At 45.7% G+C, this 26,726-nt stretch overlaps 1 protein-coding gene and 1 long non-coding RNA gene across 5 annotated transcripts in view; one reads left to right on the forward strand and one right to left on the reverse strand.

The window, feature by feature from the left end:
- Positions 1–23,266, forward strand: part of LOC140721382 (uncharacterized) — a 36,140-nt gene extending 12,874 nt beyond the window's left edge. The window contains exon 3 of one of the 2 annotated variants that reach the window (XR_012097374.1): positions 23,104–23,266. Coding sequence is in view for 1 of the 2 variants with exons in the window: in XM_073036225.1 (XP_072892326.1) it covers positions 4,970–6,694 (1,725 nt within the window). In the remaining variant the exon portion in view is untranslated. Of the gene's footprint in view, positions 1–4,563; positions 9,560–23,103 lie in introns of those variants that run through there. The other variant, XM_073036225.1, reaches the window with a different exon arrangement.
- Positions 13,607–23,504, reverse strand: LOC140721384 (uncharacterized). 3 transcript variants are annotated; one of them, XR_012097377.1, is made up of 4 exons: positions 23,307–23,504; positions 14,821–15,049; positions 14,315–14,441; positions 13,607–13,993 (listed from the first exon to the last, which is right to left on the reverse strand). It is a non-coding gene; the product is annotated as an uncharacterized lncRNA (long non-coding RNA). The 3 variants fall into 3 exon arrangements; XR_012097376.1 differs by lacking the exon at positions 23,307–23,504 and adding an exon at positions 17,430–18,205; XR_012097375.1 differs by lacking the exon at positions 23,307–23,504 and having other exon boundaries at positions 14,821–17,266.
- Between the last annotated feature and the right edge of the window lie 3,222 nt (positions 23,505–26,726).

The raw sequence follows: 26,726 nt of genomic DNA on the forward strand, positions 1-26,726 counted from the left end.
TCCAGGAGTTGGAGGGGGTGATAGGTATGACATGAAGAGAGGTGAGTTGCACACAAGGTGCCGGACACAGGAAACTGGGAGAGAGTCAGGAAGGGGAATGAGGTTAAATAGCCATTGCAGAGTACTCTTGTGCCCATCAAACACAACAAAAGGTAGACCACTGTAGAAACTGGTGGTGAAGGGGATTACCTGACAGAGAAAAGTCAAAGGGGTGATAGGTGATTCATTAGTTAGGGGAACAGAACAAGAGGGGACTGATATCCAAGTGGTAAGGCATGCTAGTGCTAGTGTGGGTGGAGCGGGTGATGTGGTTAAAATAAACTGCAAGGGGAATGGGAGCCAGAATGACCAAACAGAGACCTAACGGAGATGGGAGTAGACTCTCACATGGTGGATTGGATAGTGGACTACTTGACAGATAGATGTGCGGTTGGGAGACTGTAGGTCTGACACGGTGGTCAGCAGCACAGGGGCGCTGCAGGGAACCGTACTCTCTCCGGTCCTGTTCACCCTGTACACATCAGACTTCCAATATAACTCGGAGTCCTGCCATGTGCAGAAGTTCGCTGATGACACGGCCATAGTGGGGTGTGTCAGGAATGGACAGGAGGAGGAGTATAGGAAACTGATACAGGACTTTGTGATATGGTGCAAATCAAACTACCTGCGTCTCAATATCACCAAGACCAAGGAGATGGTGGTGGACTTTAGGAGATCTAAGCCTCATATGGAGCCAGTGATCATTAATGGAGAATGTATGGAGCAGGTTAAGACCTACAAGTATCTGGGAGTACAGTTAGACGAGAAGCTAGACTGGACTGCCAACACAGATGCCTTGTGCAGGAAGGCACAGAGTCGACTGTACTTCCTAAGAAAGTTGGCGTCATTCAATGTCTGTAGTGAGATGCTGAAGATGTTCTATAGGTCAGTTGTGGAGAGCGCCCTCTTCTTTGCGGTGGCGTTTTGGGGAGGAAGCATTAAGAAGAGGGACGCCTCACGTCTTAATAAGCTGGTAAGGAAGGCGGGCTCTGTCGTGGGCAAAGTACTGGAGAGTTTAACATCGGTAGCTGAGCGAAGGGCGCTGAGTAGGCTATGGTCAATTATGGATAACTCTGAACATCCTCTACATAGCACCATCCAGAGACAGAGAAGCAGTTTCAGCGACAGGTTACTATCGATGCAATGCTCCTCAGACAGGATGAAGAGGTCAATACTCCCCAATGCCATTAGGCTTTACAATTCTACCGCCAGGACTTAAGAACTTTTTAAAAGCTATTATTAATGCTTTTTGAGATAGTGATTTAGATGTATATCATATGTTTTACTGAGTTAAGTATTGTATGTAATTAGTTTTGCTACAACAAGTGTATGGGACATTGGAAAAAATAAGTTGAATTTCCCCATGGGGATGAATAAAGTATCTATCTATCTATCTATCAGATAATGGAGAGGGTGAATTGAATTGAATTGACTTTATTAGATACCTACTTCATAAACATGAGGAGTAGAAATCTTTATGTTATCTCTCCATCTAAATGTGCAGTGTGTAATTTATGGTAATTTATTATAGATAGTTTGTACATAGGACAGTCAATATAACATTGAAATGCAATTGTATCAGCATGAATTAATCAGTCTGATGGCCTGGTGGAAGATGATGTCCCGGAGCCTGTTGGTCCTTTTGCTGTGGTACCGTTTCCTGGATGGTGACAGCAGGAACAGTTTGTGGTTGTGGTGAATTTGGTCCCTGATATCCTTTGGGCCCTTTTTATACACCTGTCTGTGTAAATGTACTGAATAGTGGAAAGTTCACCACTACGGATGTGCTGGGCTGTCCGCAACACTCTCTGCAATTTCCTGCAATTAAGGGAAGTACAGTTCCCATACCAGGCAGTGATGCAGCCTGTCAGGATGCTCTCAATTGTGTCCCTGTAGAAAGTCCTCAGGATTTTGGTCCCCATCCCCAACTTTTTCAACTATCTGAGGTGAAGGAGGTACTGCTGTGCTCTTTTCACAACACAGCCGTATGTACAGACAATGTAAGGTGCTTGGTGATGTTTATGCCGAGGAACTTAAAGCTGTTCACCTTCTTAACCCCAGATCCATTGATGTCAATAAGGGTTATCCTGTCTCCATTCCTCCTGTCGTCCACAATCAGCTCCTTTGTTTTTGTGACAATGATGGAGGGTTTGTTTCCTTGACACCAGTCAGGTGTTCAGATCATTGATTCAGCAGTTAGATGGTTGAGCCTGGTGCGATGAATGTGCTGAGCTGTATATATCACAATGCAAGAAGCATCGTAGGAAAGCCAGATGAGCTCAGGACAAGGAATTATGATATTGTAGCCAATATTGGGACTTGGTTGCAGCCAGAAGTGTGAGGGATTTAGAGGAACAAATTTGTAGAGAGATTGCAGACCATGCCAATAAAAAAAAAGGTTGATTCAATAAGTGATTTTAACTTTCCATATATTGACTGGGACTCCTACACTGTAAAAAGACTAGATGGGGTAGAGTTTGTCAAATGTGCCCTTAATCAGTACGTAGAATTCCTGATGTAGAAGTGTGCAATAAGCTGTTAGGAAATGATCCAGGGTGGTGACAGAATTTGTGATCATAATGCCATGAGATTCAAAGTAAATATGGAAAAAGAGAGGTCTGGACCACGGGTTGAGATTCTAAATTGGAGAAAGGTCAATTTTGATGTTATCAGAAAGGATCTGACAAGTGTGGTTTGGGACAGGTTGATTCCTGGCAAAGGAGTACCTGTAAGTGGGAGGCCTTCAGATGTGAATTTTTGAGGATGCAGAGTTTGTATGTGGCTGCCAAAATGAAAGTTGAAAGGTAACTGGTCCAGGGAACCTTGCTTTTGAAGAGAAATTGAAGCCTCGTATATTTTGTTCCTCTAAATGCCTCAGACTGTTGGGGTGCTACTGAGACCCATTAATGACTACAAGTCATGATTCCACGCACTGAGCTCATCTGAATTTTTTTGTTGTCTTCTTTTGGTTTCTCAAAGCTTCCGAATAGTTTTTGTTCTTTTGTTTGCCCTCTCTTTGACATTTACGTTGGCTTTGGCTTCTCATTTTAGCCACAGTTGTGTCCTCCTGTCTTTCTAATGCTTCCACTTCTGTGGAATCACTCAGGTCCCGAATTGCTCCAGAAACCCCAGCCACTGCTGCTCAATTGTCACTCCTACCCTTTCCCTTCCAAACAAGTTTGGCCAGCTTCTCTGCCATAGAAACATGGAGAAGTTCAGTAAAGAAACAGGCTATTTGTCCCATCTAGTCAATGCCAAAAAAGCATTTAAACTTGCAGTGCGATCTGGACCAACTGGCAAAATGGTTTGAGAAATGGAAAAAGGAATTTAATGCAGACAAGTGTGAGTTGTTGCAATTTGGTCTGACCTGCCAACGGAGGTCTTTCACAGTGACTGGTCGGGCACGGAGGAGTGTTGTAGAAGAAAGGGACCTCTTGTAGAAGAAAGTCCTTAATTCACTGAAAGTGGTATCACAGTTAGATAGAGATGGAAGGGAAGATTTTAGCCTAATGGCCTTCATGAACAAAAATACTGACAGCAATAGATGGATGTTATGTTGACTTGTAGAAGACATTGGTGAGGCCTAATTTGGAGTACTGAGTGCAGTTTTGGTCACCAGCCTACAGGAAAGATGTAAAGACTTTGAAAAAGTTCAGAGAAAATTCACAAGGATGTTGCCAGGTCTGGAGTACTTGGGTTATAAGGAAAGATTGAACAGGTCAGGACTTTATTCCTTGGAGTGTAGGAGATTGAGGGGAGATTTGATTGATGGGGTGGGAGTACAACCAGAGGCCATGGGTTAAGGGTGAAAGGTGAAATGTTAAGGGGATCATGAAGGGAAACTTCTTCACACAGACAGTCATCCGGGTGTGCAATGAGCAGCCAGCACAAGTGGTGCATGCGAGCTCAATTTCAACATTTAAGAGGTTCATGTAGGTACCTGCATGGTAGGGGTGTGGGAGTGGGCAGATTAAATAGTTCACCACAGACTAGATGGCCCAAAGGGCATGTTTCTGTGTTGTAATTTTCTACAAGAATGTAAAATATTACAAAAATCAACTCTGTCTTTTTAACAGCTGTGCGGACCAACCATTCACCTCAACAGGAATTTTTTATATGGCATTAAAACTGTGGCACTTTAAGTTAATAATACATAAAAGAAAATCCCAGATGCACATCAAGAAAGACTAATTGCGTGAGACTGTTTCGGTTACTGTGGGGCCAGGCACCCATGCAGCTCAGCAGGAACAGGGAATAATACCAATGGAGAGAGTCCAACTCCGCCAAGGTACAAATTGGAGATGACAGAAATGCCCCATTCTTATAGAAACAGGAAGAGCATCAGGGAATTGATAGTCATTCCAGATACCAGCACTCTGCCCAGTCAGGAGATGATTTCTCTGTCCAACTTGGGTAGAACCTCACTGTAACAGTGTGATACCAGATCAAACCTTGGTAACTCAAGTAATCTCATCTGAAATGTTGCCTTACACCCATTGATGGATTTTGTAAATCTTTTTACAGGTTAAAAACAAGAAAGAATTTGTCTCCAGGAAGTTCAAACAAGGCACACCAGTTTTGTTGTCTCTGTCCAGATATTTAAGAAGTGGAGCATGGGATTCAATCGACCATCCTTCCTGCTCAAACTGTGGGGAGGGATTCACTCGGTCATTTGACCAACTGGCAACCCGTCATTTTACTCAGGAGAAAGGTTGTTCAGATGCTGAAACAGTGTGAATGGATTCATTCGGTTATCACAATTGAAGGTACATCAGCAAGTTCACACTGGGCAAGGCCATTCACCTGTTCTGTGTGTGAGAAAGCATTCAGTCAGTCTTCCCACCTGTGGACACACCAGTCAGTTCACTCTGGGCAAAGGCTGGTGATCTGCTGAATATCTGAGAAAGGATTCACTCAGTCATCTGACCTAATGGCACACCAGCGTGTTCACACTGGGGAGAGGCTGTTCACTTGCTCAGTCTGTGAGAAGAGATTCACTCAGTCATCCCACCTACACAGTCACCAGCGAGTTCACACTGGGGAGAAGCCATTCACCTGCTCAGTCTGTGGGAAGGGATTCACTCAGTCATCCACCCTACAGAGTCATCAGCGAGTTCACACTGGAGAGAGGCCATTCACCTGCTCAGAGTGTGGGAAGGGATTCACTCGGTCATCCCAACTACTGGCACACCAGCATATTCACACTGGGGAGTGGCCTTTCCCGTGCTCAGAATGTGGGAAAGGATTCACTAAGTCATCCACCTTACTGGTACATCAGCGAGTTCACACTGGGGAGAAGCCATTCAGCTGCTCAGTCTGTGGGAAGAGATTCATTCAGTCATCCTACCTGCAGAGTCATCAGCGAGTTCACACTGGGGAGAAGCCGTTCAGCTGCTCAGTCTGTGGGAAGAGATTCACTCAGTCATCCCACCTACAGAGTCATCAGCGAGTTCACACCGGGGAGAGGCCGTTCACCTGCTCAGACTGTGGTAAGAGATTCACTCAATCTTCCATCCTACATAGTCATCAGCGAGTTCACACTGGGGAGAGGCCGTTCACTTGCTCAGAATGTGGGAAGAGATTCAGTGATTCATCCAGCCTACAGAAGCATCAGCGAGTTCACACTGGGGAGAAGCCGTTCACCTGCTCAGAATGTGGGAAGCAATTCAGTGATTCATCCAGCCTACAGAAGCATCAGCGAGTTCACACTGGGGAGAAGCCGTTCACCTGCTCAGAATGTGGGAAGAGATTCACTCAGTCATCCCAACTACAGAGACATCATCGAGTTCACACTGGGGAGAAGCCATTCACCTGCTCAGTCTGTGGGAAGAGATTCACTGATCCATCCACCCTACTGAGTCATCAGCGAGTTCACACTGGAGAGAGGCCATTCACCTGCTCAGAGTGTGGGAAGGGATTCACTCGGTCATCCCAACTACTGGCACACCAGCAAGTTCACACTGGGGAGTGGCCTTTCACCTGCTCAGAATGTGGGAAACTATTCACTAAGTCATCCACCTTACTGGTACATCAGCGAGTTCACACTGGGGAGAAGCTGTTCATCTGCTCAGTCTGTGGGAAGGGATTCACTGACTCTTCCACCCTACAGAGACATCAGCGAGTTCACACTGGGGAGAAGCCATTCACCTGCTCAGAATGTGGGAAGAGATTCACTCAGTCATCCCACCTACTGGCACACCAGTCAGTTCACACTGGGGAGAAGCCGTTCACCTGCTCAGAATGTGGGAAGAGATTCGCTCACTCATCCAACCTACATAGTCATCAGCGAGTTCACACTGGAGAGAAGCCGTTCACCTGCTCAGAATGTGGGAAGAGATTCACACACTCTTCCACCCTTCAGAGACATCAGCGAGTTCACACTGGGGAGAAGCCATTCACCTGCTCAGAATGTGGGAAGGGATTCTCTCAGTCATCCCACCTACTGGCACACCAGTCAGTTCACACTGGGGAGAGGCTGTTCACCTGCTCAGACTGTGGGAAGGGATTCAATCAGTCATCCAACCTACAGAGACATCAGCAAGTTCACACTCGGGAGAAGCCGTTCACCTGCTCAATCTGTGGGAAAGGATTCACTCAGTCATCCCAACTACTGGAACACAAGTCAGTTCATAGTGGGGAGTGGCCATTGTTATGAATCCCTTGGTTTCCTTTGATATGGACTGTCATATTTAAGAGAGATTAAGAAGGTGAATCAGTCTGACTTGCAGCTTGTTTAGTTTTAATTGAGGACACAGACACTCAGAGTCAGACGGAGACGGATGAAAAATGGAAGGATTGAAACCAGGGAAGTAGTGGCCAAAGGTCACTGTTTAGAACTTTCCTATGCCCGCAAGGGTGGGTTAATTATCCACTATCCATTATCCATACATCGAATGTGTGGTTGTCACCTCATTTAAGCCATAGGAGTGGATCTGATTTGGGATATCCTGTGGAGACCACTTATGTGTTAACCCTTGCCTGGGTGTGATGTGGTCATTCATTTGAAGATGATAGCCCTCATGATAAGTCACTTTCGGTGATAATTCGTATGTAGATTTGTAAAGATGACGGATCTGTTCTCTCATTTTAACACTGTGGAACCTGTATAACAGACAGATGGACAGACGTACTTTATTGATCCTGAGGGAAATTGAGTTTCGTTACAGCCACACCAACCAAGAATAGTGGAGAAATATAGCAATATCAAACCATCAATAATTAAATAATAATAAGTTAATCTTTGCAAGTGGAAATAAGTCCAGGACCAGCTTATTGGCTCAGGGTGTCTGACACTCCGAGGGAAGATTTGAAAAGTTTGATGGCCACAGGCAGGAATGACTTCCTGTGACGCTCAGTGTTAGATCTCGGTGGAATGAGTCTCTGGCTGAATGTACTCCTGTGCCTAACTAGTACATTATGGAGCAGATGGGAGCCATTGTCCAAGATGGCATGCAACTTGGACAGCATTCTCTTTTACAACACCACCGTCAGAGAGTCCAGTTCCACCCCCACAACATCACTGGCCTTACAAATGAGTTTGTTGATTCTGTTGGTGTCTGCTACCCTCAACCTTCTTCCCCAGCACACAACAGCAAACATGATAGCACTGGTCACCACAGCCTCGTAGAACATCCTCAGCATCGTCTGGTAGATGTCAAAGGACCTCAGTCTCCTCAGGAAATAGAAACGGCTCTAACCCTTCTTGTAAACAGCCTGAGTGTTCTTTGAGCAGTCCAGTTTATTGTCAATTTGTATCCCCAGGTATTTGTAATCTTCCACCATGTCCACACTGACCCCTTGGATGGAAACAGGGGTCACTGGTGCCTTAGCCCTCCTCAGGTCCACCACCAGCTCCTTAGTCTTTCTCACATTAAGCTGCAGATGATTCTCCTCGTACCATGTGACAAAGATTTCCACCATAGCTCTGCACTCAGCCTCATCTCCCTTGCTGTTCGACATAACTGCCTTCTCTCGACATTTACCCTGAATTACAAATATCTCTCTCATCACCTATTTTGTGGATGAACTGAACATTCATACTTTACCATCTGAAGACTCCAAGCCTTGTTTCTCCCGAGCTCAATAGTTTGGGAGTTATATTTATACACATATATACACATAACACTGTTAATTGTTGTTTAACTTGCTTAAGTTACTATATTAAAGTGGATACTAATAAGCATTGTGGTTTTCACGTCAAAATCAGACTCCAGTAGTAGTCTGTTGCTGCTGGTTCGTTTCTGAAGCGTTACGGTTCGTAACAAAATGGGGCCTGCATCTGGGATATGATCAAATTTGAGGATTGATAAATTATCGATTTCATTGGCGAAATCTCTTTTGATTTATTTCTGTGTGGAAAATTTGCAGCAATGGATGTTGATCGATGTCAGGAAGCGCCAACCTCTGAGGTATTAGAGGACACCAGAAGGATTGAGTTGTTGAGTCTTGCTAGAAGGTTAAAACTTGCTAAGGTGAAATTGACAATGAGGAGGGCACAGATGCAGAGGATAATAGCTGAACATTATGTTTCTGAGAGTGTGTTTAAAGTGGAGGAGTTGGAGGTGTTTCCTGAAAGTAAACTTAGTGAGCTTGTGCTCCAGTACAAGTGAGAAAAATTAAAGATGGAGGCTGCGGAAAGGCAGAAGCAGTTTGAGGCTGGAGAGGCAGAAAAACAGACAGAAAATTGTCTCATAAAGTGTAACAAAGGGGAAGGCTTAGCATGGCTATTCTGCTTTGACAGTTGATGAAGCAGCTGATTATTTATACTGCACCAATCATCGCCACTGGGCTATAAACGTGCAGGAGCAGTGTGTGGTTCACTGCTTTGCTCAAAGACACTCACGCTGCCTTGGCTGAGGCTCGAAATCATGACCTTCAGATCACTAGTTCAACACCTTAACCATATGGTCACGCACCACACATTATGACCTAGTGAAACAGGCTGTGCTCAAAGCTTATGAGTTGGTCCCAGAAGCATACAGGCAAAAGTTTAGAAATTTGAAGAAATCTGTGAACCAGACTTATATGGAATTTGCTTATGAGAAATTTGTGTGTATTTCCCGCTGGTGCACTTATAAAAATGTAAATGATGATTTTAACAGCTTGAAAGAGTTGGTTTTAATTGAAGAATTCAAAAAGTGTGTGCCTGATGACATAAAGATGTATTTAGATGGAAATGATGCTGCCACTATGCAGGTGTCTGCTAGATTAGCAGATCAGTTTGCTTTAACTCATAAGGTTATGTTTACCCTGAATAAGAGTTTCGAAAAGAGTAGCAGGGATAACCAGGGTAAACCAGAAATTAATGCTGGGATTTGTCACACTTGTCAAGTTGTGGCTAAACCTAATCAGGTCATCCCAGTGGCCCCACTCCGGCCTATACCTGCATTCAGTGAACCCTTTTCCAAAGTTATAGTGGATTGTGTTGGCCCATTGCCAAAGACTAAAGCTGGCCATCAGTATCTGCTAACTATTATGTGTACTGCATCCATATTCCCAGAGGCAATGCCTCTCAGAAATATTAAAGCTAAAACTGTGTCGAAGGCTCTTAACAAGTTTTTTTTTACTTTATTCAATTTGCTTCAAGAAATCCAGTCTGATCAAGGAAGTAATTTTACATCTGGGTTATTCCAGCAGGTAGTTTATGAACTGGGAGCAAAACAAATTACATCGTCTACATACCATCCGGAATCACAAGGGGCTTTAGAAACATTTCACTCTACCCCCAAAACAATGATCAAGACATACTGTGTTGAAAATGGAAACGACTAGGATGAAGGAATACATTTGCTTTTGTTCGCAGTAAGAGAGTCAGTTCAGGAATCATTGGGCTTTACTCCATTTGAACTAGTATTTGGTTGCAGAGTGAGGTGACCTTTGACCTTGTAAAAGGAGCGGTGGATTGATGGGGATGTACATGTTAACTTGTTAGACTATGTTTTAAAGTTCAAAAATAAACGACACCAATTCTGTAGTCTAGTGAAACAAAACTTAAAGATTTCTCAAAACAAAATGAAGTGTTGGTTTGATAAGCAGGGTTGCGAAAGAAAATACCGGGTGGGGGATAAGGTGCTTGCCTTATGTTGACGAATCCACTTCAGGTGAAATTCAATAGACCGTATGAAATAGTCTCTCAATTTAATGATGTGAATTATGTTATTACAACACACGACCGACGTAAACTAACACAGCTGGTACACATAAATATGATAAAGCCTTATTTTGACAATCAGGCACCATCTGTGAGTGTTGTTGTCAAAATATATGAATCTGGCAACCCTGAGAATGAAACAATAGACTCGTCTGAGACTTTTCAAAAGCCAAACGTGGTCCCAGTTAGGCTAATGAACTCAGTTGTTCCAGAAAACATTGATAACAAGTTGGCTCATCTGCAGCCAAAGCAACAACAACAGCTGAAGGAAGTAATTCTGAAGTTTAAAGATTTATTTCCCGATGTTCACAAGCAAACCATGGTCTCAGTACATGACACAGATATTGGTCAAGCCAAACCGATTAAACAACACCCATATCGCATGAACGTAGAAAATGTAAATTGGCTGAGCAATTGTTGTAAGTGTGGAAACAGATTCAGTAGGTCTCAGAGGCACTGATTATGGGAAGGTAAATGCAGTAACAAAAACAGATGCCTATCCTATCCCTAGGGTAGATGATTGCATCGATAAGGTTGGAATAGCTAATTTCTTACAAAGATTGATCTGTTGACAGGGTATTGGTGTGTTCCATTGACGGACAGAGGTAGAGAAATTTCTGCATTTGTGACACCATCTGGGTTGTATGAATACAATGTTTTGCCTTTTGGAAAGAAAAATGCTCCAGGAACATTCCAGATAATGATTGATTTTGAAATTCGAGGGTTAGAACACACAGATGCCTATATTGATGACTTAGTCACAGGGAGTGACACTTGGGAAGAGCATATCTCTGCAGTAGAAAAGCTGTTTGACAGGCTTTTGCAGGCCAGCCTTACAGTTAACTTGGCTAAGAGTGAATTTGGCCATGCCTCTGTGACCTGTCTTGGCTATGTTGTAGGTCAAGGCAAGTTGGCTCCTGTTCAGGCAAAAGTCCAGGCAATTTCTCAAGTTCCTATTCTGACTGCTAAGAAGGCTCTTAGAAGGTTTCTGGGAATGGATGGATATTATCGTAAGTTCTGTAAGAACTTTGCTGCTATCGCTCTTCCTCTGACTAATCTCCTGAAGAAGGGTGAAAAGTTTGTTTGGACTGAACCTTGTCAGGAGGCATTTGATCGATTGTTATCAGTATTTGAGATTAGGCCAATCAATGTAGTATTCTCAGCAAATTTAATTAGCAGATTGGAGCTGTGGGTGGCAACACAAGTCATGGGTGCACAGAAAGTAAATGACAGGGCCAAAGAGACAACCCTGTGGGTTATGTGTCCTGAGGGTCACAGCGAGAGGAGATGGAGCCCTCTGTTACCACATGCTGGCGATCTGACAGGAAGTCCAGGAGCCAGCTACACAAGGCAGGGTGAAGGCCGAAGTCTCTGAGCTCCTTGTCGATACTTCATGCCTTTGTATGGCTACTGCTCTGCCCATGACTGCAGAGAACTTTGGAGAGCAGAGGACATCAGAGAAACAAGCCTGCACTCCATGGACTCTCCCTACACTTCCCCTCCCTCGGAAAAGCAGGCCATATACACAAAGAACCTCATAACCTGGACATTCTTGCTGCAAACCCGCTCCCACATTGGCAGAGAGATACAAAAGCCTTAAAGGTGTACCTGGTGTACAACCAGGCTGAAGGATGGCTTCCTGTCTGCAGTTATAAGCCAAATGAATGATAAAATGGACTCGACCTCACAATGTAACTCGACGTGACCCTGCACCATATGTCTATCTGCACTGCACTTTCTCTGCAGCTTTAATGCTTTGTTACAGTTATTTTTCTGTTGTATATGAGCTCAATGTACTGTTGTAATGTATCGATCTTTGTGGATGGTACATCAGGCAAGATTTTCACTGTAGCTCAGTACGTGATGATAATAAACAAATTCCCCACTTTAATTGTGTGGAAATATTAGACAGACTGAGCTTCTGCTCTGGAACCACAGAAGGAAACTGAACTGTTGTCATTTCTGTGGAAAGCAAATATATGGAAGATGCTTCAATCTCACATTACGATCTGCGGTAAATGAGATCAGGTGACCGGTGGTGGGTCTCCCATATTAATATCAGAATCAAGTTTAATAGCACCGGAATATGCCATGAAATTCGTTGTCTCTGCGGTAGCAGTAGAACCTAATTCTTAACAAAAGATTTTAACAATTGTGATTTAAAAGAAGTATATATATAGTACAAAAATAGAAAAAAAATGTAATAAACTATTCTAATTGTGTGGAACTATTTGATCCGGATCTCACTGCCTTGTCTGAAGGGGACAAAGGTGAAGCTACACGGACACGTAGAGCAGTGACCCGCAAATGCTGCAGATCTGCAAAAAAACGTGAACAGGAAACGGGATCAGGTGACGGGTAGAGGGACTCCGACCTGAACCGATGACTCTGCTCCTCTCACCTCACACACTGCCCGACCCATCCGCCGCATTCCCCACATTATTCCATATTTACACCAGATACATGTCTACTTTTCCACACCATATCTACCCCGATCCCTTTCCCTCCACCCCCAGGTCACAGAGTCACGGGCTCGATTCCCATTCCCTTTTTCAGATACTGGGATCCCTGATTCAACCGCTAAAGATGCTGTGCATTTCAATGTGTTCACCTCTCAGTCCTCGACTCTCTAAATGACATTTAGAGTTATCACATTTGATCTTTCTTCAGGTTATGACCCCACCGCTCCAGGGATCAGTCAGGTGAATCTTCATTGCACTCTCTATAACAAATACTCTCTAACCTCTTTGTTCATCCTCTATGGAATTAATTTCCATCTTCTGCAGCCCCGTGTTGCCCCCACCACTCACCTCCCCCCCTTGTCACTATTTTCACCTTCCACCTCCCCCCTCACCTGGATCCACCTCTCACTCCCCAGCTCTTGCCCCATCCCCACCCCTCACCTCTTTTCTCTGACTATTTCCCGTCCACTCTCAGTCCAGAGGGAGGGTCTCGGTCCGAAATGTTGACGGTCCATTTCCCTCCACAGATGCTGCCCGACCCACTGAGTTCCTCCGGCAGTTTGTTCTTTGGTCTGTATAACCCGTGTTAATATGGGGAGCGGGATTTTACACCATATTGCAGGGTTAGGGTTAATGGACTTTTCGGTGAGACAAAAACATTAATCACGGGTTTCATCACTGAATCCAGTGTTGTGAGATGTAAAATCCCCTGTTATGTGTCCGGCTGTGCCGTGTTAGTGGAATGGGCAGCGTTGTGTTTGTCTCGATTCGGGTCACAACACCAGAATTGCCAGCGGGTAGTGTATTAGTCAACAGAAAACCTCTCGTCCCTGCAGTCTTTGTCTCCTGGTAAACTCAACACCCTGACAGTGTGGACCATAGATACCCCTTCCTCTCAGAGTCAGGGAATCACTCAGACAGCTGATCGCTGAGAGGAATTATATTTATTGGTCATTAAAGTTCGCCCAGATTCGTTTGGACGGATTTGATGTGGAGTTCGGGGTGTCACAGTGAAAGGGCCGGACTGTTGAACTCTCTCCGTTGTCCAAACATCCTTCCAGGTGAGGCGACACTTCACATGTGAATCTTCCGGGGTCGCCTGTTGTGTCCGCTGCTCCCGATGCGGCCGCCTCGACACTGGTGACACCGGCTGCTCCGCAGTTGTGTCGGGTAGGAATGTTTTTTAACGGGTGTCGATATTTTTCTACCCTTTTGTGCGGGAGGGGTGGGTTTTGGGGGTTGATGATCGGGATGCCGTCCTTTTTGATGCGGGGGGTGGGGAGGGAGTTTCATTTTTTTCTCTCTCTGAACGACTTTCATGCTTTCATTGTTTCGTGGTTCTCTGGAGAAGAAAAAAACTCAGCGTTATTTATGAATACCTGCTTTGATAATAAATTAACCTTTGAACTCTCCACTCCGAGCGGGACTTCCCGGTGTCCAAACATTTCAATTCCGATTCCCATTCCCGTTCCGACGTGTCATCCCATCCCTTGCCAAGATGAGGCCACCCTCAGGGTGCAGGATCAGCAACTTATATTCCGTCTGGGTGCCCCCACCCAACCTGATGGCATGAATATCGATTTCCCCTTCCGGTGAACAAATTTACCTCACACCCCTCCCTCCCACTCCCTCTCATCCTCTCTGTCTTTGTACGTCCTCTCACCTGCTTATCACTTCACTCTGGGTCCACTGCTCCATCCCTTTCTCAATATATTGAAGTGTACCTGTGAGTGTCGATACTCAAAATATCCTCACACGTCAGGTGTTACATGGTTCGACCTTTATACATCCTGTTTAGTGTTTAAATATATAAAAAGTTAAAGAAGCTTGAATCTTTACATAAATTATTATCGCAACTATACGAATAGAAAATATTGTATTTTGGAAGTGACAAATGTTAACGGGAGGAGAGCAACCATTTGGGAGATTTGGAAATGCATTTCATCTCGTTCATTGCCTCACTAAATTACTCTTTTTCCTGTCAACACAAAGAGAACAAGAGCCTCTTTTCAATCAACTACAGTTGGTGGAGCGAGGCCAAGGATTTACTCAGCCACTAATTATATAAAATGACGTAAAACTAGCTTGTAGCCTAGAATTTTTTTTCCATTTGGCTTCCAAAACAAAACTAAATATATCCAGGTGTAGAAGAGGATTTTGGATGATTACCTTGAATATTTCATCAAAATCAGGCTGAAGATGAGCGAGCAGTGAATTTTTCTTTCATTATTTTCGACTCTTAAGCATAGGTTTCGATGTTCATTCCGTGCTTAATATAGCTCCTTCCTGGTATCCAATGGTACAAATTGGGAAGAGCGGAAAAATGCTCGCATTTGTGTACAGGTATTCCCCAGCTTCCTTGGATAACGGGTCGAGTGAGAAGGAATTTTACAAGTACCTAAATTAAAAACAGTCACAGCTCCAGGATTTCACCAAAAACGATCAAATATCCTAATGTTATTAGTGGTATTTTTCCCCACCAGCCAACACCCCCGCTTCCGTAAAATTCCCTCAATTTAATATCCGGGGTTGTTAAATTCCGTGCTTGTTTATTTTGACTTTTTTACAGAGGTGTCGGAGCGGCTCTCCGGTGAGCTCTGGTAGCACTGCACCCCTGAATGTATGAGACAGTACAGTGTTAAATGCAAAACCCTGAACAGTGTCGATGATCAGAGGGATCTTAGATTCCAAGTTCATCGCTCCCTGAAGGAGACTGCACAGATTGATCGGGTGGTTAAGAAGGCAAATGGCATGGTTGTCTTTATTAGTTGAAGGACTGAGTTCAAAAGTCATGAAGTTGTGCTGCAGCTTTGTAAAACTAGATAGACCACATCTGGAGTGTTTCATACAGTTCTGGTCGCTCCCATTCTCGGAAGGATGTCGGGGCTTTGGAGAGGGCGCGAAGAGGTTTACCAGGACACTGCCTGGATTAGAGAGCATGAGCTATAACGGGAGGCTGGACAAACTTCTGTTGTTTTCTCCAGAATGGCGCAGGCTGGGGTGAGACTGGATGGACGTTTATCAGATTACGAGAGGAACAGATAGAGTGGACACAGGGTATGTTTTTTCCTGGGGGTTTGAAATGTCTGACACATTTAAGGTGAGAGGAGATGTGAGGCGCATCTGTTTATTTCCACAGAATGCTGGGAAGCTGGAGTCTATGCCTGGGGTGTTATACCCCACCGTTCACGTGATTCCATTTGCCCCTCCCATTTAACCGCAGATGTAACGATCTCTTTGTGCATGTTCACAATCTCCAGATGGGTGGTCATGCATCCTCCATGTTGTGTTGGGGAAATCTGATGTTGGCCACTGAGTCCCGTCAACTTCCCCCGAACTCGCCTCGTTTCCTGAGGCTCCTCACATTTGTCCTGGAGCTTTATGGCTGTTGTGTCTTCTCCCGGACTGGGGTGGGTGAGAAAGGAGAACGTCCCAGGTTGTGGGGATCTTTGATTTCACTGCCTGCTTTACCGAGGGACTGGGAAGTCTAGGGGGGAGAATGGTTTCTGTGATGTGCTGATCTGGATCCAAAGGTCTTACCAGTTCCTCGCTTTACCATGCAAAGCGTGAAGTGTCCGGATGGGAAACTTTCTACGGTGTGTTGATAAAATTTTGGTGAGGGTCAAAGTATATCTGTCAAAGTTCTTGTTATTTTTGCTAATTCTGTCATTTTAGTCTTTTGTACAATAGTATGTCCTATTCATTCAGTACCTATGTGTTGCTGGAGGACCATCAGTGATTGTCCTTGATCCCTTCTCCCACCTGGTTCCATCTGCTCATCTTGTTCAACCTCTGTCCAGTCTCCTCACAACCCCCAACCCCACTTCAGTGATTTAAATGAACCATCTGGGTCTTCATCAGTCCGCCTTGTATCCCACCTCCTCAATGTTATATATCAGCAAACTTTCCTCCAACCCTTGTCTTCATTGTGAAGTGTTCTTTTGTACCGTTGGCCTCGCTGAGTCATTTCCAGAATCGGTTATTGTTAGCTGGAATGCCGGAGGGTCATCAGGTCCCAGTTCTGTTGTGCATTGGTGTGGACGTGCTAGTTTATGAACAGTGACGGGCTGACACACTGCAGCATTTTACTGGCAGCAAAGAATACTGGGAGAGTTGGTGCTTGGGCTCTAATCCTGTGATCGGCATTCCAGGCAAATGGAACTATTGGTGTTTTGGCTTTGACTTTGGTTAGTGCTTCTACAGATGGGGCCGGATAGTCGTCCTGCAATGAAGCAGAAATTTTGAGCAGCTGGACATTGGTTGTGGTGAACTCCTAGATTGCACTACCCAGTATGAGATGTGGGGACAATGTGTGAGACTCTCAGGGTCGGTGAGTGGCAGATTCAGCAGTGTGAGTCTGTGACGTTGGTTCCTGGGAGATCACGGTTTTTGATCCAGGTAAAGTGGACCCGGGATTGAGCTGCTTGGGCTTGTGAGGTGTTGATCGAGTATTTCTGGTCTGGGATCAGATGTTTGTTTCTGGAGTTCCTTTGGAAGCAATGACTCCCAATCTGAGGAGAGGATGAGTTCCCATTCCATCCCTCACAGGGAGAGGCTGTGAGTAAATGGGCTGTTCCGTGTTTACAACAGTAGAAATAGACCCTGAGTTTGGTGTTCAAACTGTGTTTGGAAATCCCCCCCCCCCCCACTGTCACCCAGTGAAAATCAGGCAGCTGTGCTAAAGATCTGTGCTAAAGATCTGCACTAAAAACTGAAAATGTTTGAAGTCATTCTGATGAAATGTTATTAATTGAATTGTATTGTAAGCTGTTCCTTACCTGCTGAGTGTTTCTGGTAATTCCAGTTTCTTTTTATTTCTTGGTTTATATTTCATGAAATGGACCTGTTTTAACCTGGAAATGAAAATGGCTGTGATAGTTTGTAGGCCTCCGTTAGAGTCTCTGCAAGTCTCCCCTCTCCACGCCAGCGATGTTGTCCAAGGGAAGGGCATTAGGACCCATACAGCTTGGCACTGGTGTCGTCGCTGAAGGACACACACACAGCCTCAGCCAAGGCTCGAACTAGCAAACTTCAGATCACTAGACCAACGCCTTAACCACTTGGCCACGCGCCAACACATGTGATAGTAGAACAGTAAAGAAAGCACAACATTTCCCTTTAAATTATCCTGGTACCAATTTCTTTGTTATTCCTGGAAATGTGTTCAGTACAGTTGTTGCTAACAAGGTTTACATCAATAATCTCAGGAATGATCGGCTTTATGTATGAGGAGCATTTGATGGTTCTGGACCTGTGCTCGATGGAGTTCAGAGGGACGGTGGGGGTGGTGGAGGGATGTATGGTTAAGTAAACCTACCGAATGCTGAAAAGCCTGGATACAGTGGACATGGAGAGGATGTTTCCATTAGACGGAGAGTCTGTGATCTGACAGCACGGTCTCAGAATAAAGATGCTTCCCCTTAAAACTCAGATGAGAATTTTTTGGCCTAAAGGTGTCTGATCTGTGGAATTTGTTGCTGCAGAGGTTGGTTGAGGCTGCCATTTGGGTATATTTATGACAGAGATTAATAAATTGATGATTGCTAAGTAGCTGCAGGGTTACAGGAGTGTAGCGTTCTCGCTCGGGTGTGAAGTAACGCCGAGGTAAACGTCGAGATAAACCAGAATCAATGCAAACGAGACCGCAGTAAGATTAACCATTTACTGTTCACTCTTCACATTAACGCATGGTGAAAACTGTTGAAAAACAATACAAGATTGGTACAGTGTTTGTTCCCTTCTAAATATCACATTTACATTGTGAATACTTGCAAAGGTAAAACTACAATAACTACATTACATTAAAGTGCAGCATACAGTCAGAATCTAGCTGCTCCATTGGCTGCTTTAGACACACTTCAATACAAACTATCCCGACTCTTTAACTGACGAAAAGGTAAACCTTACCGACCGTCGTTACTTTCAACAGAATCGGCGTTAACATTTTAACTCAAAATACCGATTATCTAATGACTTACAGCGTTGCTTTCACTGTGTCTTTGGTGCATAGAGAGACCCTAGTCAGCGTTATGGTCGCACATGTGAGTGACCCTCGCCCTTGCGTGAATCTCAAACCGGTAATTCCCCACAAGACGCGGCGAACCCGGATGTGACGTCATCGCAGCCGCGATGTATTACAGACAAATCAATTGATTTAAACAATCCTAACTTTAACTAAAAAATGCTAACAAATTACTACGCGAAAATATTATAAACTAAATAACTGCCATAAAGGCAGCACACTCCCCGCTTGGCCTTCGTAAGGTCACAATGAACGTAATACAAACTTCAGTCTCTAAATCAGTCGTTAGGTAGAAGTAAAATGACTTCTGTAACAGGCCTTTGGTAAATTTTCCCATCGCCTTGGTCGGTAGTTTTCAACTCGACTTCCCTGACATGTCCATCCCTACTAGGGAATGTGGCAGTGATTCTGGCCATTGGCCAGCAGTTGCCGGCGATTTGCTTGTCCTTGAGCAGGACTAAATCTCCAACTTGAAGGTCCCTTCTCCATTGCTTTGTGTACAGGTCCTTATCGGAGAAGTCCCCTGGTGGAGGGGCAGCTCCTGCCTTCGGCGTAAGGAGCATTGATGGCGACAGTATGAAGGGGTTTTCCGGGTCAGGAGACACGGGTAGGAGTGGTCGTGCATTCATAATGGCTGTGACCTCTGCCATTGGTGTGCCCAGTACCTCGTGGGTCGATCGGATGCTTTGCTGCATCTCAGGTCTCCTTTTCGTGGTTTTTTGCAAGGGCGTGAACCGCTTGACTGCCTGCTCTTTGTTGTTTGGCAAGCACTGGCGTGATTCTCTGAAAGGTAGTGGGGCGACCCCACTATTTGCTTTGTCTCTGAAGACCTTGGTGTCCTCCGTTTTTAAGATGGTGGCGTCTTGAGCCGATGGAGCGAGTTTATTATCATGCTCCTTTTGAGCAAAGACAGACTGACCGAGCGTCTCGTCAGTTACTTTGCGCTTGTTAAAGCCTTGTGGTGCTTCCTGGACGCACATGGAACTTGTGCGGGGTTGAAGAATCATATGGCGGCTACTCTCTAGCACATTGGTCTTGAGTGTGTTAGCCGTTGATTTGTGTTCGTTGCCAGGGCACACCTCCCCTATCACCACCCAGCCCAGATCCAGGCGTTGGGCGAAGGGGGCGTCGTGTGGTCCATTGACCTGCTGCCTAACCTTATGTACCCGGAGAACATCTCTTCCTAATAGCAGGAGTATTTCTGCTTCTGGATCCAGCTCTGGGATGTGTTTGGCGATGTGGTGGAGATGTGGTTGGTGTAGCACCGCACTTGGCGTCGGGATCTCAGTGCGGTTATTCAAGATTTTCTCGCACTCTACGAGTGGGGGGAGACAGATGAGGACTTTACCATCCAGGGACTCGATCTGGAAGCCTTCGGCCCTCCTTCCGTAAGTTTTCATGTTGCCTGAGCAAGTTCTAAGGTAGTATGGGAACTGCTCACTCTCAATGTTGAACAAGTTAAAGAACTCTGGACTGACTAGCGAGCGGTTGCTCTGATCGTCCAGAATTACGTAGGCTTTGATGGCCTTGTCTTTGGCTCCCTTAGGGTACACCTTAGTGAGACAGATCTTTGAACAAGAACGGCTTGCCTGAGCTTGACCGCAAACTTCCGTACAGCTCGAGCTGACAACAGTTGTCCTGGAGTGAGCTTCTCCCTCCCCGCCGTCCTGTTGTGGGGGTGAAGGAGCGTTGTCGGTTTGCGGTGACGGGCCAGGATGCATGGCCCAGTCGTGATTAGTGCTATCACATTCCAGGCACTTCACGGCGATCGTACACTCTCTCGCACAGTGAGAGGTCGAGGAACAGCATCTAAAGCATATTCCTTTCTCCTCGAGGAGGGCCTTCTTCTCTTCAAGGGGTTTTTCCCTAAACGTTCTGCATCTTTTGAGGGGGTGGGGTTTGTTATGCAATGGACAATTCTTGCTAGAGTCGTTGTTAGTTGTAAGGACTTCAGTCTTAAGCGCTGAGACTGGTTTAGTAATGTTGGAATTATTCGAAGTGGATTTATCTGGCTTGGTGTAAATTGTACTGCTTCCTGGACCTATGAGGCTAGGATCGTTTCGCTTCTTCGCCTCCTTGCACACGAACCTGGTGAAATACTCGAAGGGAGGGAATTGACCTTCGTGTTCTTCCTTGTAATCTGAGGCAACGGACAACCACCTGTCCTGCAGCCCAAATGGAAGTTTGTCCACGAGTTGTCTAATCCCGGTTGGAGTGTCTAGGTATACTAGACCAGCTGAGTGGCCATCTTCTTTGGCGCCTTGAATCTCCATGAGTAAATCTCCAAATTCTCTTAGCTTGGTGTGGTCCTTGGCTGACACCTTAGGAAAATTTCCCAAACGTTGGCATAGCGCCGCCTCAATAATTTCGGGGGCTCCGTAGCCCTCCTGAAGTCTCTCCCATGCTTTCTTCAATGCTAGCTCGGGTTTGTTGATGTACACTGAACGCATGCGTCTCACCTGTTCGCATGATTCTTTTCCCAGCCATTTTGCCATAAGATCCAACTCCTGGGTTGCTCTGAGCTGGAATCCGTCGATAGCGTTGGTGAAAGTGGAGTACCATGCACGGTAATTTTCGGGTTTATCGTCAAACCGGTATAGTCCTGAAGTGACGAGATCCCGTCGTGCGAAATACCGTGCTGCGGATTCATCTGCAGGTGGCGTGCGGGCTGAGGGAACATGTCCACAGGTACATGACTGAGGGCGTACATCTGTTATGGGATTTGCTGGTCTGGACTCAGTCTTTGCCTCTCTTCTCCCCAAATCCGGTAAGTTCGGTGTCGAGAAGTAATTGTCGTGAGCCCTTGCATTCCTGGGTTCATCGCGGAGTTGCGAGGGTAAATTATCTTCCTCGGATGGACGTGATGCCGTCGGGCCTCTCCAAGACTCCTCGTGAAGTGGGACGTTATCGAATAAGTAAGGAGAGGAAGAAAGAGTCTTCCATTTCATTTGAGATTGGACATAGTCCCTTGTACGTTCCAATCCGATCTTTTCTGAGGTAGATTTTCCGTCCTTCGGATCATGCATTTCTTCGGCGTCTTCTATTAACTCTGCTTCCACCTCGGCAGCTGCTGCTTCTCGTTCTAGCTTCAGCGCTTCTAACCGTGCCTCTACCCTTTTCCTTTCCAATTCGTTTTCGGCTTCTCTGGCAGCCTTTTCCTTCTGGTTTTCGGCTTCTCTGGCAGCCGCTTCCTTCTGGTTTTCGGCTTCTCTGGCAGCCGCTTCCTTCTGGTTTTCGGCTTCTCTGGCAGCCGCTTTCATCTTTACTTCTAATTCTTCTTTGGCAAAGCGCGCTCGCACCTTGGCGGCTTCTGCTTTCGCTCTTGCTTGGGTGGCCTTACTTGATGCCCTACTGCCCCTATCGCAGGATGACGATGACTTTGACAACGACTTGATGCTGGATCGGGTTGACATGGCTGCACCTTAAACACCTGATAATGCCGCTTTTTCACTGTAGCGTTCTCGCTCGGGTGTGAAGTAACGCCGAGGTAAACGTCGAGATAAACCAGAATCAATGCAAACGAGACCGCAGTAAGATTAACCATTTACTGTTCACTCTTCACATTAACGCATGGTGAAAACTGTTGAAAAACAATACAAGATTGGTACAGTGTTTGTTCCCTTCTAAATATCACATTTACATTGTGAATACTTGCAAAGGTAAAACTACAATAACTACATTACATTAAAGTGCAGCATACAGTCAGAATCTAGCTGCTCCATTGGCTGCTTTAGACACACTTCAATACAAACTATCCCGACTCTTTAACTGACGAAAAGGTAAACCTTACCGACCGTCGTTACTTTCAACAGAATCGGCGTTAACATTTTAACTCAAAATACCGATTATCTAATGACTTACAGCGTTGCTTTCACTGTGTCTTTGGTGCATAGAGAGACCCTAGTCAGCGTTATGGTCGCACATGTGAGTGACCCTCGCCCTTGCGTGAATCTCAAACCGGTAATTCCCCACAAGATGCGGCGAACCCGGATGTGACGTCATCGCAGCCGCGATGTATTACAGACAAATCAATTGATTTAAACAATCCTAACTTTAACTAAAAAATGCTAACAAATTACTACGCGAAAATATTATAAACTAAATAACTGCCATAAAGGCAGCACAAGGAGGAAGACAGGAATATGGTGTTGGAATAAAAATCAGCTGTGGTTGAGTGGTGGGCAGACCAGATGGATCGAATCACCGAATTCTGTTCCTGTGTCTTATGTCTTACCATGACTGAATGATGGCTCCTTCTTATCCCATATCATTCTGTGACGTGTGAGGGACAATAAAAGATTGTTCACTGAGATCATTAAATCTGCCTTCAGTGTTTAAATTTCAGTGAGTTTTGTTCTTAGTAACATTATGCAGAAATGTTTAGTTCTCCTTTTCATTATTAATGTGCTTCATTGTCTCTCTGGTTAAAGTTAGACCTGTGGTGAGAGATTTATTTGAAGAAAAACCCCAACTGGAGGCAAACCACGACTGAAGACGAGGGAACAGCAACAAGTGAACCAGCCCGAGGACTGAGAGCACCGGCTGGAGAGAACCCATCTGACTCGGAGATTCCAGTGATTCAGTCAGGAGAAAGTTTGGTGAGTCTCATTCACTCAAACACAACATTACATACCTGTACAAAGGAAGGTAGGAAATAGTTGGAGTGAGACTGAATGTGCCCAGAAGTACCAGTTATGACTCTGTCAGATCCAGTTGCAATCACTCCAGGTCTGGTAATGTGCTTCCAGCAGCCCAGCCCTTTGAAACCACTCCCATTCCCTCAGTGGTTACTCAGTTCAAGATCTTGCATCCTCTGATGTAGCTTTTGGTCAGTTCTGAGTGGGGAGAGGGAAAGAGAGGGGAGTATTTATGCTGACTGTCTTTCAAGAACAGTATTTGTTTGAACTTGCTGCAAACTCTCTACCCATACCCTGTACTTTCTCAACCAAATTGGGCGTAACCCCAGGAATGCAATGGGCGTAACCCCAGGAAATGTCACTAAGCACGAGACTCGAGTCCAAGAAACAGCCTCTCACCATCACCCTCTGCTTCCTACCACCCAGCCATTCCCAGACCCTGGGGCTCTGTAACAAACTCAATGTTAACAGGAAGATTAGTCAGTGATTAAGATGATGAGAGAATTGTGGCCTCCTGAAAAGACACGCGAGCTGAGCTGTCTGATCCAGTGGACCAGATTCACCCTCGCTGACAACTTAATTTACCCCTTGCCCATCCACCCAAGTCATGTTACTTCTGATCACCCACAGTACCCCAAACACCCTCCGTCCCCCCAGTGGCCCCACACCATTCTGACCATTCACCCCACACTGACACATAGACAGGCCCCCTTCACCCAGGTCCACCCTCCCAGCTTGGGGAACCAGAGCAAACTGATCCCGCATTCTCGACTCAGTGCAAAACTAAAACCAGGGATGCAAGACTGGAGAGCCCGGAGCCTCCAGCTGTCCAGCTCGGTCCCGGCCCTTTCCCACTGCAACCGGTCCTCGATTTTCAAAAACCCGAGATTAACCCCTTTCTCACTGCCAACTGAACAGGAGAAACATCCGCATCAGCTGGGGTTGAGCTGCAGTTGGTCCCTGTATGTGTTAAAACTCCACGCTGTCAGATATGGAGACCAGAATCGTACGCGGTAAAACCACATAACAATTACAGCACGGAAACAGGCCATCTCAGCCCTTCTAGTCCGTGCCGAACACTTACTCTCACCTAGTCCCACTTCCCTGCACTCAGCCCATAACCCTCCATTCCTTTCCTGTACATATACCTATCCAATTTTTTTTAAATGACAAAATCGAACCTGTTTCTACCACTTCCACTGGAAGCTCGTTCCACACAGTTACCACTCTCTGAGTAAAGAAGCTACCCCTCGTGTTAACCCTAAACCTTTGCCCCTTAACTCTCAACTCATATCCTCTTGTTTGAATCTCCCCTACTCTCAATGGAAAAAGCCTATCCACGTCAACTCTATCTATCCCCCTCATAATTTTAAATACCTCTATCAAGTCCCCCCTCAACCTTCTACTCTCCAAAGAATAAAGACCTAACTTGTTCAACCTTTCTCTGTAACTTAGGTGCTGAAACCCAGGTAACATTCTAGTAAATCTTCTCTGTACTCTGTTGACATCTTTCCTATAATTCGGTGACCAGAACTGTATACAATACTCCAAATCTGGCCTCACCGATGCCTTGTACAATTTTAACGTTACATCCCAACTCCTTTACTCAATGCTCTGATTTATAAAGGTCAGCATACCAAAAGCTTTCTTCACCACCACAGGAGATTCCACCTTCAGGGAAATATGCACCATTATTCCTAGATTTCCTCACACTGTCTACAAGCTTTCTCTATTTGTGAACTAACCTCTTCTCTCCTAGTCTCTTCAATTTGATTCCCCCCCCCCATTCATTCTAGTTTAAAGTCTCCCCAGTAGCCTTCACAGATCTCCCCACTAGGATATTGGTCCCCTTGGGTTTCCAGTGCAACCCGTCCTTTTTGTACAGGTCACACCTGCCCCAAAATACATCCCAATGTTCCAGAAACTGGAATCCCTGCCCTCTGCTTCAATCCCTCAGCCACGCATTTATCCTCCACCTCATTCCATTACTACTGTCACTGTCACGTGGCACAGGCAGTAATCCTGAGATTCCTACCTTTGCGGTCCTTCTCAAATCCCTTCCTAACTCCCCATATTCTCCTTTCAGGACCTCTTCCCTTTTCCTACCTATGTCATTGGTACCTATATGTACCACGATCTCTGGCTCCTCACCCTCCCACTTCAGGATATCATGGACGTGATCAGAAACATCCAGGACCCTGGCACCAGGGAGGCAAACTACCATCCGGGTCTCCTGACTGCATACACAGAATTGCCTATCTGACCCCTAACTATCGAGTCCCCTATTGCTACTGCCTTCCTCTTCCTTTCCCTACCCTTCTGAGCTTCAGGGCCGGACTCTGTGCCGGATGCACGGCCGCTGTTGCTTCCCCCAGGTAGGCTGTCCCCCCCCCCCCAACAGTACTCAAACAGGAGTACTTATTGTCAAGGGGTACAGCCACTGGGGTACTCTCTAGTACCTGACTCTTCCTGTTCCACCTCCTAACCGTGACCCACCTGTCAGCCTCCCATGGCCCCGGAGTGACCACCTGCCTGTAACTCCTCTCTATCACCTCCTCGCTCTCCCTGACCAGACGAAGGTCATCGAGCTGCATCTCCAGTTCCCTGGCACAGTCCCTTAGGAGCTGCAGCTCGGCGCACCTGGCGCAGATGTGAACATCCGGGAGGCTGGGAGACTCTGGGACCTCCCACATCCGACACCGAGAACAACAAGCTGCCCTCACACTCATCATTTCCAGCATGGAACCGTAATCCCACGGTGGATTTGTTCGGTGACTTGTGAACATTCGTGATTAATGACCCTGCAACTGGGGACTGAATAAATAGTTCGTCTAACAATTCAAATCATATACACCAATCTCCTTGCCTTTCTCCCTCACCCCAAGCTACTTACCCCATTTCCCTCACCACACCCTCCTCACAGTTTCTCTTCCTCATAGGGCCCTCTACTCCAGCTCTCCCTTCTTGCTCCCTCTCAATCATCCTTGCTTCGTCCCCACCTCTCCCCTCCCCCTTCCTTCTTCTTTATCCACCTGTTACACTGCTACTCAACCAGTCTCCCACTCTCTTTCACCCCTTTCCTCACACTCTGCTTCTCTATCACCACTCTCTCTGCTCCTCTATTAACAAATCGTACTCCTCTCTCATCTCTCTTCATCTCTTCACTCTCTCATGCCTCTCTTCATTTCTCTCACACTCTCTCCCCTTCTAGCCATCTGTTTCTCTTACTCTTCCATTCTCTCTCCCATCCCACAATCCCTGTCCCTACCCCTATCACCCGCCACCTCACTCTCAATCTCAGTCACTCACTGCCTTCCCATCTCCATCTCCTCCTCTCTCACGCACCCTCACACCTCAATCAAACTTGTCTCTCTCACTCAGTCACCTCCACCACTCTGTAACCTCCCCCATTTCCA

This window comes from Hemitrygon akajei, unplaced genomic scaffold, assembly GCF_048418815.1.
Source record: "Hemitrygon akajei unplaced genomic scaffold, sHemAka1.3 Scf000054, whole genome shotgun sequence".
NCBI lineage: Eukaryota > Metazoa > Chordata > Chondrichthyes > Myliobatiformes > Dasyatidae > Hemitrygon > Hemitrygon akajei.